Source organism: Carcharodon carcharias, chromosome 28 (assembly GCF_017639515.1).
Source record: "Carcharodon carcharias isolate sCarCar2 chromosome 28, sCarCar2.pri, whole genome shotgun sequence".
NCBI classification, from domain to species: domain Eukaryota; kingdom Metazoa; phylum Chordata; class Chondrichthyes; order Lamniformes; family Lamnidae; genus Carcharodon; species Carcharodon carcharias.
Window position 1 is genome coordinate 38,914,839 of NC_054494.1, and position 15,070 is coordinate 38,929,908.

Sequence of the window (15,070 nt, forward strand, 5' to 3'; positions counted from 1 at the left end):
CAACACTTCCACCAGACATCTGGTTATCAGTCCAACAATTAACTTTCCATTCCCTGGTCACCCTACATTGAATTTCTTGGTCTTGTATCTCTGTACGTTGGGTGATTAAACTTCATTTAACCCTAACCCCACCTTGTATGCCTATATATTATTTGAACTAACTTACCGATTCCCATAGGTTGTAGTTGCTGGGAAACCTCCCTGTAATGGTTTGTAAGTGGGAACATTATAAGATTTATTGTTTGCTTGGTGACTGCTGTCTGGTATACTTTATAAGTGTAACATCAAGTTTCTGTTCATATGAAGTGTTGGCTTTGATCGACTAACAGTTGGAAGAAGCCTGAATTGTAGCAATTGTTCAAAAGGAAAATACTGTGGGTGCTGAAAACCTGAAATGAAAACAGAAAATGCAGGATATACTCAGCAGGTGAGGCAACACCTGTGGCGAGAGAAACAGGGTTTACATTCCAGGTTGATGACTAGGGTTGCCAACTGTGATTAAATGTATTCCTGGAGGTTTCATCACAACTTACCCCCATACTCCAGCCATTAGTTGGCCAAAACATCCATTCGTATGACACACTGCCTTCCTACATCAATCGGAAAGGGAAAAGATTCATTACCCAATTGGATAATGCTTGGCGGTCCACCAAACAGTCTTTCTTCCCCCCATTTTCAATATTTTTATGCCTGGTAAAGAGAAATGTTGAAAGAAAAATTTTAAGAATATATATCTTTTTTAATGTTGTGATGATTTTTCTCCAGGGTCGCACACAGCAGTGTCCTAGAGATTGATCTTCAATTTCTGAAGACTCCAGGCCAATCCTGGAGGGTTGGCAACCCTAGGATGGTGACCGATCATCAGAACCGAGAGTATTTAGAGATGTAACAGTTTTTAAGCCAGGCAGGGAAAGGTGGGAGCTGTAGGAAAGAGAAGGTCGGTGATAGGGTGGAAAGAGGAGAAATAAAGTGACGGAATGGATGATTGTGAAAGGCAAAAAGAAACAGTAATGGGAAAAGTGAAGGAACAAAATCTGTGTGTAGAGGAGATGCACATGAGAAAGCAGAATCCTACCCCTGCCTCCCCCAACAGCTGCCCTCCAAAACAAGCAAAGGATATGATACTGTTGAACCCAGCGTTGAGTCCGGAAGGCTGTAAAGTACCGTGTTGAAAGATGAAGTTCTGTTCTTCCAACTCATGTTGAGCTTCAGTGGAAAAATGTTGGAGGTTGAGGACTGAAAAAGAGTGGGTGTAGAGAATGAAAATGGGTGTAGAGTGGGTGTAGAGAATGAAAATGGGTGTAGAGTGGGTGTAGAGAATGAAAATGGGTGTAGAGTGGGTGTAGAGAATGAAAATGGGTGTAGAGTGGGTGTAGAGAATGAAAATGGGTGTAGAGAATGAAAATGGGTGTAGAGTGGGTGTAGAGAATGAAAATGGGTGTAGAGTGGGTGTAGAGAATGAAAATGGGTGTAGAGTGGGTGTAGAGAATGAAAATGGGTGTGGAGTGGGTGTAGAGAATGAAAATGGGTGTAGAGTGGGTGTAGAGAATGAAAATGGGTGTAGAGTGGGTGTAGAGAATGAAAATGGGTGTAGAGTGGGTGTAGAGAATGAAAATGGGTGTAGAGTGGGTGTAGAGAATGAAAATGGGTGTAGAGTGGGTGTAGAGAATGAAAATGGGTGTAGAGTGGGTGTAGAGAATGAAAATGGGTGTAGAGAATGAAAATGGGTGTAGAGTGGGTGTAGAGAATGAAAATGGGTGTAGAGTGGGTGTAGAGAATGAAAATGGGTGTAGAGTGGGTGTAGAGAATGAAAATGGGTGTAGAGTGGGTGTAGAGAATGAAAATGGGTGTAGAGAATGAAAATGGGTGTAGAGTGGGTGTAGAGAATGAAAATGGGTGTAGAGTGGGTGTAGAGAATGAAAATGGGTGTAGAGTGGGTGTAGAGAATGAAAATGGGTGTAGAGTGGGTGTAGAGAATGAAAATGGGTGTAGAGTGGGTGTAGAGAATGAAAATGGGTGTAGAGTGGGTGTAGAGAATGAAAATGGGTGTAGAGTGGGTGTAGAGAATGAAAATGGGTGTGGAGTGGGTGTAGAGAATGAAAATGGGTGTAGAGTGGGTGTAGAGAATGAAAATGGGTGTAGAGTGGGTGTAGAGAATGAAAATGGGTGTAGAGTGGGTGTAGAGAATGAAAATGGGTGTAGAGTGGGTGTAGAGAATGAAAATGGGTGTAGAGTGGGTGTAGAGAATGAAAATGGGTGTGGAGTGGGTGTAGAGAATGAAAATGGGTGTAGAGTGGGTGTAGAGAATGAAAATGGGTGTAGAGTGGGTGTAGAGAATGAAAATGGGTGTAGAGTGGGTGTAGAGAATGAAAATGGCAGGTGACTGGAAACTCAGAGTTACGCTTGCATACTGAACGGAGGTTATAATCGGCAAGCAATGTTTCCATTGGATGGTATTCATCCAGCGAATGTTGAGGAGGTCATTTCGGCAATTAAAATGTTACATTATGTTGGGATTTTTCAAAGCTCCTTTTCTGAGTGCAGTAGAATTACAAAACATGTATTCACCTAAACAGATGGAAAATGGCAGAGATTAGGAAAAGCAGCAATATAAAATGCCACAAAATTCCAACCCTGGGGTTCGAACAGGATTCCAAAATTTCTGTGAAAGGCCATTAAACCAATAAAGTCAAAGTCATAGCCTTTGACAATAGGTTTATATATTAAAAAGCAAACTTAGGACAGCTGCCTGGAACATGTTTCACTCAGAACGAAGAACAGGAGCAGACTTCAAGTTCATGATGCAAGAACATTGAAATAATTTGAACAACAGCTGAATGATATGATAGGATGGAGGAGTTGTATCTAAGTTGCATTGGGGTGCCCAGAAGCTGTGAACCTTGCAACAAGGTCGTTTTAATGCATCTTTGAATGTTCCAGTCAGAAGTTACTTCCAATGATCTGCCCAGAGTTACTTATGAAGAAACACATCCACATCACTAAATCTTGTAATAAGTGGATAGTAGCATGTACTTGTAAAGGCCAAATGAATGTTTTTGATCCTTCAGTGAGTTGATTATATATGTTGCATTCACATTTTTGGGTAGATGCTGTGTTGGAAAGTCTGTTGTCCCAGCTATATTTGATGTTTATTTTAAGTCTGTTTAATATAGGAGGATAATTTCTACAATATGTCAGAGAATAATGATCTGACTAGAGTATGGTTTGTGTGTAACCACCAGCATACCAAGCACAATGACTCTATGATGACTTGAATGTTAGCTTGAGGCTTTATTCAAAGTACTTGCACTTTTTTTTGCACCTGCATGATAATTTTGGTGCAACATTTTATAATTCCTACTTATATTAGTTAACACAATGCACAGGATGAAGTTGTGCTTTTAAAAATCTCAGATACTTTGCACACTATCTCCATTACGTGATCTTTAATTAGTCTAAGGACTTGTGCCAATTGACTGGCCACATCCATCACAAAAGCACAAAATGTGGAATGTGTCCTTAAAGATTCACAGAATCACAGAGTTGTTACTGCACAGAACGATACCATCCAGCCTGTCATGTCTGCGCCGTCTCTCAGAATAAATAATTCATTTAGTTCCACTCCCCCTTCTTCTCCCCATAACCTTGCACATTCTTCCTTTTCACATAATAATCCAATTCCCTCTTGAATGCTTCAATTGAATCTGCCTCCACCACACTCTCAGGCAGCGCATTCCAGGTCCTGACCACTCACTGAGTGAAAATGTTTTTCCTCCTGTCTCCAATGCTTCTTTTGCTAATTACCTTAAACCTGAGCCCTCTTTTGCTCGATCCTTCCATCAAAGGGAACAGTTTCTCTCTATCTACTCTATCCTTGTGCTCGATCCTTCCACCAATGGGAACAGTTTCTCCCTATAAAAACAAAAAAACTGCTGATGCTGGAAATCCAAAACAAAAAAGAATTACCTGGAAAAACTCAGCAGGTCTGGCAGCATCGGCGGTGAAGAAAAGAGTTGACATTTCGAGTCCTCATGACCCTTCGACAGAACTTCAGTGAGTCCAAGAAAGAGGTGAAATATAAGCTGGTTTAAGGTATGGGGGGGTGCGGGGGGAGGTGGGTGGAGGGGGGTGAGTGTGTGTGTGTGTGTGTGGGGGTGGGGGTGGGGGGAGAGAGAGAGAAGTGGAGAGGGTTGGGTGGTTGTAGGGACAAACAAGCAGTAATAGAAGCAGATCATCAAAAGATGTCACAAACAACAGAACAAAAGAACATATAGGTGTTAAAAGTTGGTGATATTATCTAAACGAATGTGCTAATTAAGAATGGATGGTAGGGCACTCAAGGTATAGCTCTAGTGGGGTCCCCCTTGTCCTCATTTATCACCCCACCAGCCTCCGCATTCAAAGGATCATCCTCCGCCATTTCCGCCAACTCCAGCATGATGCCACCACCAAACACATCTTCCCTTCGCCACCCCCTGTCGGCATTCCGTAGGGATCGTTCCCTCCGGGACACCCTGGTCCACTCCTCCATCACCCCCTACTCCTCAACCCCCTCCTATGGCACCACCCCATGCCCACGCAAAAGATGCAACACCTGCCCCTTCACTTCCTCTCTCCTCACCGTCCAAGGGCCCAAACACTCCTTTCAAGTGAAGCAGCATTTCACTTGCATTTCCCCCAACTTAGTCTACTTCATTCGTTGCTCCCAATGTGGTCTCCTCTACATTGGAGAGACCAAACGTAAACTGGGCGACCGCTTTGCAGAACACCTGCGGTCTGTCCGCAAGAATGACCCAAACCTCCCTGTCGCTTGCCATTTTAACACTCCACCCTGCTCTCTTGCCCACATGTCTGTCCTTGGCTTGCTGCATCGTTCCAGTGAAGCCCAACGCAAACTGGAGGAATAACACCTCATCTTCCGACTAGGCACTTTACAGCCTTCCGGACTGAATACTGAATTCAACAACTTTAGGTCTTGAGCTCCCTCCTCCATTCCCACCCCCTTTCTGTTTCCCCCTTCCTTTTCTTTTTTTCCAATAAATTATATAGATTTTTCTTTTCCCACCTATTTCCAATATTTTTAAATATTTTTAAATCTTTTATGCTCTCCCCACCCCCACTAGAGCTATACCTTGAGTGCCCTACCATCCATTCTTAATTAGCACATTCGTTTAGATAATATCACCAACTTTAACACCTATGTGTTCTTTTGTTCTGTTGTTTGTGACATCTTTTGATGATCTGCTTCTCTCAATGCTTGTTTGTCCCTACAACCACACCAACCCCCTCCACTTCTCTCTCTCTCTCTCTCTCTCCCCCCACCCCCCCACACACCTTAAACCAGCTTATATTTCACCTTTTTCTTGGACAAACTCAAGTTCTGTCGAAGGGTCATGAGGACTCGAAACGTCAACTCTTTTCTTCTCCGCTGATGCTGCCAGACCTGCTGAGTTTTTCCAGGTAATTCTGTTTTTGTTTTTAACAGTTTCTCCCTATCTACTCTGTCCAGACCCTGAATGATTTTGAACACCTTTATTAAATCTCCTCTCTACCTGTTCTTTCCCAAGGAAAACAGTCCCAACTTCTCCAATCTATCTACATAACAGAAGTTCCTCATCCCTGGAACCATTAAATGGATACTTTTGGCTCTGGTGAAAGTTGGGATACTGCCAGCAGGTAAAAACATGGTAAGGAGGAATGAAAAAAAATGGTGCTTAAAAATGATTCTGAAAATTAGCTTATCTCTTGACTTATTGCTAATGGGATGGAGCAGGAATATCTTAAGGTCCCTGCTCCATTTGGGAGTTTATCTAAAATAAATAAATTCCGAGGTCAATTGAAGGCTAATTGGCTAAGTTTAGCTTCTATAGATCAGCAAGTATTTGTAAAATCCCTGGTCCCTGGCTGAGAGGGAAAGGCTGGATTATCAAGGTCAGGAAAACAAGTAAGAAATGACTGGCTTTCTTTGTCTCTTTTTTAAACATACGTTGACACTGAGAAGTGTGAAACATGCATGTTAGACTTTTATAGATAAAGTATGAGTGAGTACCAATTAAATGCATTCAATTTCTCTGGAATAAAGTGAATGTTTAGTGGAAGGGACTATTCAGTGTTACCAGAATTTGTTTTTTGTAGAGTTCATATTGGATTAAGTGCCTTGTAATACTTTACAATGTTAAAGGTGCTGTATTAATGCACATTGTTGTTGGATCCAAAATCCTACATATAATGGTTCAAACAGTCACAAGTAATCTATTTTTATTTTTTTCAATGTCTGCATGCGTTTCTCAGTGCCCTACTTCATTTGATCACATTTTGGTCATAATTTTTGAGTACAATTTCTATGCTCCAATGAGCAATAGAACTGTGTGAATTTGTCAAACCTCCAGCAGTTTGGATGTTATAGCCCCTCTGTTTTGTTTGTATGTGTGTGTGTGTGTGTGGGGATTCCTACAGAAAATGTTCACAAGAAGTGCATGCAGATGTTTTAATATGCAGATAGATATATATTTATAATAACCTACACAGCTCTAATTTGAAAATATCTTTAAAGCACATTGATGACCTATACCACTTGGACTACAACGGTTCAAGACGTTGACTTACCATCACCATCTCAAGTGCAATTAGAGATGGGGAATTAATGCTGTCCTTGCCCACATCCCATGAGTGAATAGGAAAAATAAAGTGGGGTAAATATGTTGCCTTCAGAGTTGCTCTGAAGCAAAGCTGGCCAACATTAGTTTCTTCACTGGTGTAAGGCCTCGACAAAATGCTTTCCCTCCAATTTCACCGCATTGCTCTCCTGCAGGCAGATGCTTCTGCATTTATAAGTGCAATGGAAAAAATGTGCCATTGTTAAAAGGTCAGATGGAGTCTATAAAGCTTATGTAAGTCATCCAAGAGGGATGCTATGGCAATAACACACAACTTGCTATTTTGTTGATTATTATCACATGCTAAATTATTATTTGAACCCTAATATATCATGAAGATTTATAGGATACCATTGGAATTTTACCGCTTTCTCACAAATTAACCTACTGAATAATTTGCAAAGCATACAGAAAATGCTTTGGGCGGTAGGAATTATTTGGGGAAATGGATATATTCATTGCAAAGGCATTATTGCATCAGTTAAGAAGCTGCGTTCTGAGGTAAGAATGACTTCAATATGTGTAGCTATTTTAATTTTTTTTTGGCAGTGAGCGAAATTGCTTTAAATGTTTTTGGGTTTCCCCCTCACTCCCAACTCATGATGCAAATTCCACAACTAAGAAGGGAGCCCAGGAAGGAAAGCTGATCCACGGCTTGTCACTGTGCAACCAGAAGCTGGGAAGCAAACAAGATGTCAATTACCTGTCTCCAATTGCTCATCATTCATTGGAGGGAAGTCCTCTGCCTGTTGAGTCATGTGATGGTACAATGGAGAGAATCATAGAACGGTTACAGCACAGAAGGTGGCCATTCGGCCTGTCGTCACTCTGCCAGCTCTCTGCTGGAGCAATTTAGCTAGTCTCACTCTGCTGTCTTGGGAAATTGAGAACTCATTAAGCAAGATATCATATAACCTCCTACAGAAAACTTTTGAATATTGTCTATATGCACTTCAGAAAGAACCTTAATGTTCAGGTTATTAGGTTTATCAAATTATTTGTTTACTTCAAGTATTTTCGTTCATTCAAAATCTATTAAAAATGGATGCTCCAGCAAATGGCACTAATTGCAATAAATACCTTTTCTGGAGTAAGGACAATACAAATGAAATGCCCTCCAGGGAAATGGACAATGTGTCTTTTGTCGTGAGAATAGTTGTATAATGTGCAACTGCCCTAGATTGCAATCAAACTTAAGCTGCAGCCCATTAACTTCAGCATCCCTTGTTATGAAAAAAACAGCAGCCCCCAGTTCAGTTAGTGGTTGGTAGGTTTTCTATTGCAAACCAGCACTTCTGAATCTATAATTACACCATATTAATGGCAGTAAAGCGTTGAAATGGGGTGTTTAATAAATTATCACCTCTGTGTGTAAATTGCATACGGCTATCTGGAGGAGAAACTGACACAGATGATCATGAAATATTATTCACACAATGAATCCTCATTATATTCTCTTTAATTAATGTTGACAAAGGAGATAAGCAGGAGGCTTTCTACACAAAGATTCAATCTCATTTCAAGAATTCAAAAATAGTCATACTGAGTTGTTATTTGATAAGGGCCAAAACCAGCAGCAAATATCTTTTTATTTAAATGGGAAATTGCTCTCAAACCCTGCTTTCTCTCTTCTTTCAGAAGGCAATGATTTGAGGCGAAGTGTAGGAGGCAACAGCCTCCGCTACACAATCCCTCTTCATGTGCGATTCTATATAGGTTCTCGATAGTTCACTATTTGCTCCTCAGGAAGTTAGTTCAAAACGTGATGTGCAGACTGTACTGTCGGAGGGACAAGCATAGAGGAGCCCTCAACCCTGAACTGTGCAGTGCTGCATGACCACTGTAGTGTATTGAAAATTGCATAAAGCATTTTGACCGCTTGAGGCTATGATACACACATGTACCAGCAGTGGGGGTTGGCTCGGCAGAGATAATAAAGGATCCATGTTTAACACCATGTTGTTCTAATTCTAAATGTCCCTGGGTGAATATACAGCAATTTCTGTCCTAACTTCACAACTACCTGGCCAAGAGCCTCAGTGCACCATGGAGGACATGGTCACTCCAGAGTATCTCCTTGCTCAAGTTCTGAGTTCCAGCTGCTTTCCAGAGGAAATGTGGCAAAATTGCTGCCTCAAACAAATAATATGTCAGGGGTTAGCTCCTTGATGTGACTGTGAATTGGAATTTGTGATATGGCTGATGTCTACCATACTTGCCTGGTAAGACCCCACACCTGATCAGGCGCAGCAGCTGTAACCCTGACAGTTACTGCATTCAATGTGCTCGAAGTGATCTTTTAAGTCTGGCTGTAGGGGTGTACAGAGTTGAGCAATAGCATCCCTCAGGAATCTTAGTCAATTTTTTTTCTTATTCGTTCATGGGATGTAGGCATCGTTGGCTAGGCCAAGATTTATTGCCCCTCCCAAATTGCCCTTGAGAAGGTGGTGGTGAGCTGCCTTCTTGACCCGCTGCAGTCCATGTGTTGTAGGTACACCCACAGTGCTGTTAGGGACAGAGTTCCAGGAGTCTGTTGTAGACCCAGCGATAACTCCAGTTGGCCAACAACTCCATTATTCTGGTATCATTACGACTACCAGGATGGTAGAATATGAACCAGGTGTTCCTGGTGCTTCTACCATTGAACAGCTCCCTTGTTCAGGCAAATCATCTTGATCTATTTTACAGGCTTTGTTTAGATAGATGTCTGGTTAAAGATGTGTCTTAATATGGAGGCTAAGGTGTATTTTCACTCATCTGCCAGTGATTTCCACTCCAGGACAATCTGTAAGTAGCAATGCAGGCCAACAGGAATACCCATAACATATCACTGATGGAGATTTGTCTAACTGCAGTTGTACAAACGCTATTAAGAATCGAGGAGGTAGCTGTCAGTAAGGCTCCAACCAAGTTCAAATCTTTTGGCTATCATGACCAAAATCATCCTGTAACAATCAGTTGTTGAGAGATACAGCATGAACAGCCATGGGTTTTTAACATCTAAAGAGAGGAGGTCTCCCCAGTAGTGTCCAATTAAATAAGCACTCAGTCTATTAGGTGCTGCTCATGCCTGAGTTACAATCAGGGAAGGGCCTCTCATTTACATAAATTATAATCTGTTATGAGCTTCCTGTGAACAGATTCCAAGCACCAAAATGCTTCAGGCTTGTATAGTAGTCGTCCTATTTCCCAGCTTGGTAAGACAGTGACCTCTTCAGCCTGGAATGCTTGGGGCCAAATCATTTCTGGATTTCTGAATTTTCTGGATTAGAGAATGTTAGAATTGCCTAACCACAAGTGTGTGAACCGGAAAACATTGTAGATATAGGTAAAAACAAAAAGCTGCGGATGCTGGAAATCAGTGATATGTTGTAGATATAGGTATTCACCTGAAACATAAAACAGTGATAAAACATTATAAGGCAGGAATAAAGATTGTTTAATTTATCTAAAACTGTATCTTCCAGGTTTTTGCTCCTAAAGTACTACATTCAAACAATGCTGTGAGTTATTTGGGCCTGCTCAAAAAATTTCTGCACAACTGGTGCTTTCAAACAATAGATTTCCAGACTGGAGAGGTTACAGGGAACCTGTATCTAATGTACATCAGTGCTTCAGGTTGGTGCCACTGCATTTTCAGCCCCAGTGACTGGCAGCTGTATGCAATCCTGCATTCACCCAATAGCTTTGTTCTTCCTAGTGCAGGGGGAGGGTGATCACATGGGAAAATATTGATCTATTTTCATGTTCCTCTTCCCTTTTTGACTCCAGTGGTCCTGAGGCTAGCTGTAGAGCTCCACCTCTGCCTTAGCGAATTGAATTAATTCAGTACATATCTGCACTGCAAGCTTCCTTATCAAAATGATTCAGTATCACACCGAGGTTGGACACTTTTACCCACTGAGACTTTTCATGCATCCCCTATCACTGAACACTTTGCAAACTATTCCAATGCTCTCTTGGCTAACCTCCCATTGCACCCTCCTTAAGCCTGAACTCATCCAAAACACTGCTGCCTGCATCCAAACTCACATCAAGTCCTGTTCAACCATCACACCCTGTGCTCCCTGACCTACATTGGCTCCCAGCCCAGTATATTTCCATTTTAATATTCTCATCCTTTTTATTAACAATCCCTCCATGGCCTCAGCCAAGCCGGCCTTTGTAACTTCCTCCAGCTTTACAACTCACCCAGATTTTGGGGTTGCCTCAATTCTAGTACTTTATACATTTTAATCCCCTCGCCAATAGTGGCTGTGCTCCAACTGCCAGGTTCTGGAATTCTCTCCCTGAAGTTACACTTTTATCTCTCTCTCTCTCTCTTTAAGATACTCCTTAAAAACCTGTCCCAATATTTCCTTAGATGTCAAATTTTGTTCGTGTGAGGTGCCTTGGGAGGCTTTATGATGCTCAAGGTGCTACATAAATGCAAGTTATTGTTGCTGCTCTTAATAACAGTTAATGTCTGTCTTGAGTAGGAACAAAATTGTCACATGAAAGGGCTACAGGCTGAAAAATGGGTTTTGTAGAGTGAGTTCTTCAGAATGTAGAGATTTATTTAAGCAAAAATTAATCACCGCAAAGTGATATTTTATTATTATACGTAATGCTGGCAAATGATAAGTATATTATTTTCTGTCAATGTCATTGGTGCCTTATTTTGTTTTTCTAGATTGCCATATCAAAGCAATTTTTACTTTTCATTGCTAATAGAAATTTTAATACCAGCCTTACAGGCTACTGCCAAAAGTGCACTTCTCATAAAATAGGATGACTATGCTTACACTGCATGTCTGTAACTGGTCCAAGAGCAAAAGTTTGATTGATTGATGGAATCTGTCTAAAAGTTCAATGCAATGCTTTTCAGTATTTACACCGTATTTATTTGGCTTATATTATATATTCTCCACTGCAGCACCTTTGCTAAGTTGGTGCTGATTGGAATTCTACCCCTCACCAGAAGAGAATGCATTCCTGGATGTGGTCTTAACCTACAGTTGGCATCAATGCCAACCCATGATAAACCCACCAGGTAAGCTAACTTTAACCCTCACCCCCTCCCATTGATGCTCAGTCTGAACAAAGACCTGGCAAAGCTCCTCAAGTTAAGGTAACTTAATTCCAATCACAATCAAGAAAAGGCTGAATTTCAGTATTAGCTGGGAGTTCAATGGTCTGACAGTACAAAATATTGGCTTGTTGCTATCAATATAGTTAGAGCACTTTGATTGGCATATTTGAGATATTGTGTATTACAGATATAGTGCAGGTATAGTTCCCTACAACTGAATTGGTCCTGAAAGTTTTTTCCAATTTCTGTGTTCAGTCTTGTTCCTCTTATTGAATATAACAAAGAAACTATCAGGACTGAATCTGAGTTCTATCTCCCCTCTGCAATATAAGAGGGCATCAAACTGAGCAATTGGAGATTACAGGGCAAAATGTTTACTGGCAACTTGGGCATACTTGGTGAAATTGTAGCAAGGAATTATCAGGAAAGTCCTAGACTTTCCCAAAGCCTTATACTTAATAAAGCACCCATAGTTCAGTAAGCAATACGTCTGCATTTGAACTTTTGGCTCATGGTGACAACTAGATGAGAGTTGGGCAATAGAAGTCAGAGGAACTGGCAAAGGGAATGAAAGATTAGCCACTCCCAAACATATTAAATCTCTGCACCCAGAGTTATCCATATCTCCCAAAATACCAAAAGCCCTGAAGTTGATAAGTAGGGTGTTCCAAGAAGAGTTTAACACTCAATTTCATTGTGAATAGTGTATGGGATGCTTTAATGCATTAACAGAACTGTATGAATGGATTACTGCCATATCATCCTCTAAAATGCTACCTATCCATACAAAGTTATGCAAGTCTTTATTTTTCTAATACTGAATTGAAATATAAACACTCCCATCTACTCAACCCATTCAGAGTTTATTCTTATACAGAAGCTTGAAGCTTGGTCAAGAATTGAGTTGTCATTGGGTCAGTTTCGTTGGAAGAACATTTGAATGAATTACCCTTTCACTGATTACATTTAAGGAATTGCAATGTTTTTTGCTCCACATAAAATGGCTTTGTGTATGTGTGTGTGTGTGTGTGTGTGTGTGTGTGTGTGGAGTTGCCAACTGTGATTAAATGTATTCCTGAAGGTTTCATCAAATGATTGTCCTCACACTCCAGCCGTTAGTCAGCCAACGGGTCCATCCTTGTGTTGTACTGCCTTCCTATGCCAATTAGAAAGCAAAAAGATTCATTACCCAATTGGATGATGCTTGACTGTCATGCAAGCAACCTTTTCCCCCCATTTTCAATATTTTTATTTCTGGTAAAGAGAAATGTTGATAGAAAATGAAGAAAAAAAACAATCTTTTTTGTGTCCCTATGATTTTTCTCCAGGGTTGCACATAGAAGTGTCCTGGAAATTAATTTTCAATCCCTGAAGATTCCACGCCTCTCCTGGAGGGTTGGCAACCCTATGTATGTTGTCGTACTGCACTACAGTGGAATATAGAAGCATTGGCTAAAACTGGTAAAGGGTCAATTTCTGGTAAATATCAGGAAGGACCGCTTCTTGCAAAGATCCATTGACATTTGGAATGCTCTTCTGGTTAATGTAATAGAGCCAAAAAACTTTTTCTGGATGGATGTGTTAAGATGGGATAAGTTTCCTCCCATATTTGTGTTTAGCTTATGCATTCCAGACCTTAAAAGTAAGAATTTGTTGCTGCTTACTTTAATGTATTAATAGCCAGGACAGTTCTTGATCTGCAACGAGAAAGCATTTCCTCTCTCATTATAAATGTGACTGAAAACAAGCACTGAAGCCTAAAAGGTTAAAGCCATTTTGTGTTCTATGTAGAAGCTAAGGGACAAATGTTTATTGAGTCTGAAAAAAGCCATGAATACGTTTTTTAATTATGCCTTTCAGCTAAAACTTATTTCAAGACCCAAAATATATTTTCACCTCATTGTGGCCTGTTTATTATGTCCTAGATAAAAGTGAACTAATTGATTACTTTCAGCTGTCACTCACCCGAAGACTATTGTCAGTAATGGAAAAACTGAATCCCAAGTGATCTGTTTTATAAATGCATTTACTTTTCGTTTTTGAAGCAAGCAAGTTTATTTTAGGAGGGATTTCATCCTTGATTAGTCATTTAAGGATATTGAATATGATAATTTCTAAACCCATTCACTTACACAGAGTTAAAATCATGTCTAATGATGAGTCAATGGTACTTCAAGCATTACTCAATCTAAAATGCATATTATGTAACTAAACTCAGTCACTGCAATAGCACAATGTGTAGCTGTCTTTGCCAGGCAATTGATGAATGAATTGTCCCAAAACCACCTGCCACCTGGATTGTTATTAGAATGGTGGATACACCAAGGTACAAAATGAGATTTTCAGTGTTTAACATTTTTGCATGAGATTGATGGGTGCATTGGTGAGAACTGTTGTATATTTTATATCTTGGAGCTATACACAGATGACACACCAGCTTCTATGTGTGTCTGTTCCATGCTTATAACTCTTTGCTTCTGCTTCCAGCAACTTCTACAATTTGTTTACTTCTTCTCTGAGTTCACACCCAGGCTTAACTAATCAAGCACAGAGAGTATCAACAGTAAACAGACTCACATAATCAAACACAGAATAATTGAACACAACAAGAACAATAGAATACTCTAGTATGCAACAGGATAATAAGTGCCTAAGACTTACCGACTCTAATCCTAATCCTGTGCTGTGTTCTGAAACAAAGGCGAATGTGTGTTCATAATTGCCCTACCTTCCAACTTCCTGGTCTCAGCATCACAGTCACATCACATTGGCTTGTTTGTCACTGAATGTAGATCATGTCGGGTAGAGGGAAAGGCAGAGCCAAGCAGCATTGGAATGTCCTTCTCAATAATATCCAAGGTATCACAAAGCCGGCCATTCAGTGCCTGGCTTGCCATGGGAGCCTCAAGCACATCTCCGGCCTCATACACAAAGAGGTTTGCGGAGTCCTGAAAGACTTCCTGGAAAATGTTATCAGGGACTTGGTCACCTACACTGAGCACGCCAAGCGCAGGAAGGTGATGGCCATGGATGTGTTGTATGCACTAAAGCGCCAGGGGAGGACCCTGTATGGCTTCAGTGGTTGAAGATAGTTTCAGAAAGATAGTGACTTAGAAACCAAAGGTTCTTTTAAGAACCACCAAGGTGTATAAAATTATGAGGGGCATAGATAGGGTATCTAGGGAGGAACTTTTCCCCTTGGTGGGGGGATCAATAACCAGGAGGCATAGATTTAAGGTAAGGGACAGGAGGTTTAGAGGGGATGTGAGGAAGAATTTTTTCACCCAGAGGGTGGTGGGAATCTGGAACTCACTGCCTGAAAGGGTGATAGAGGCAGAAACCC

At 40.8% G+C, this 15,070-nt stretch overlaps 1 protein-coding gene across 1 annotated transcript; it reads left to right on the forward strand.

Annotated features, from left to right (window-relative positions):
- Window positions 1-14,522: 14,522 nt before the first annotated feature.
- LOC121270761 (histone H4-like) lies at window positions 14,523-14,813 on the forward strand. The gene has a single exon (XM_041176172.1). The coding sequence runs from the start codon at window positions 14,523-14,525 to the stop codon at window positions 14,811-14,813; it is 291 nt and encodes a 96-aa protein (XP_041032106.1).
- Window positions 14,814-15,070: the final 257 nt, after the last annotated feature.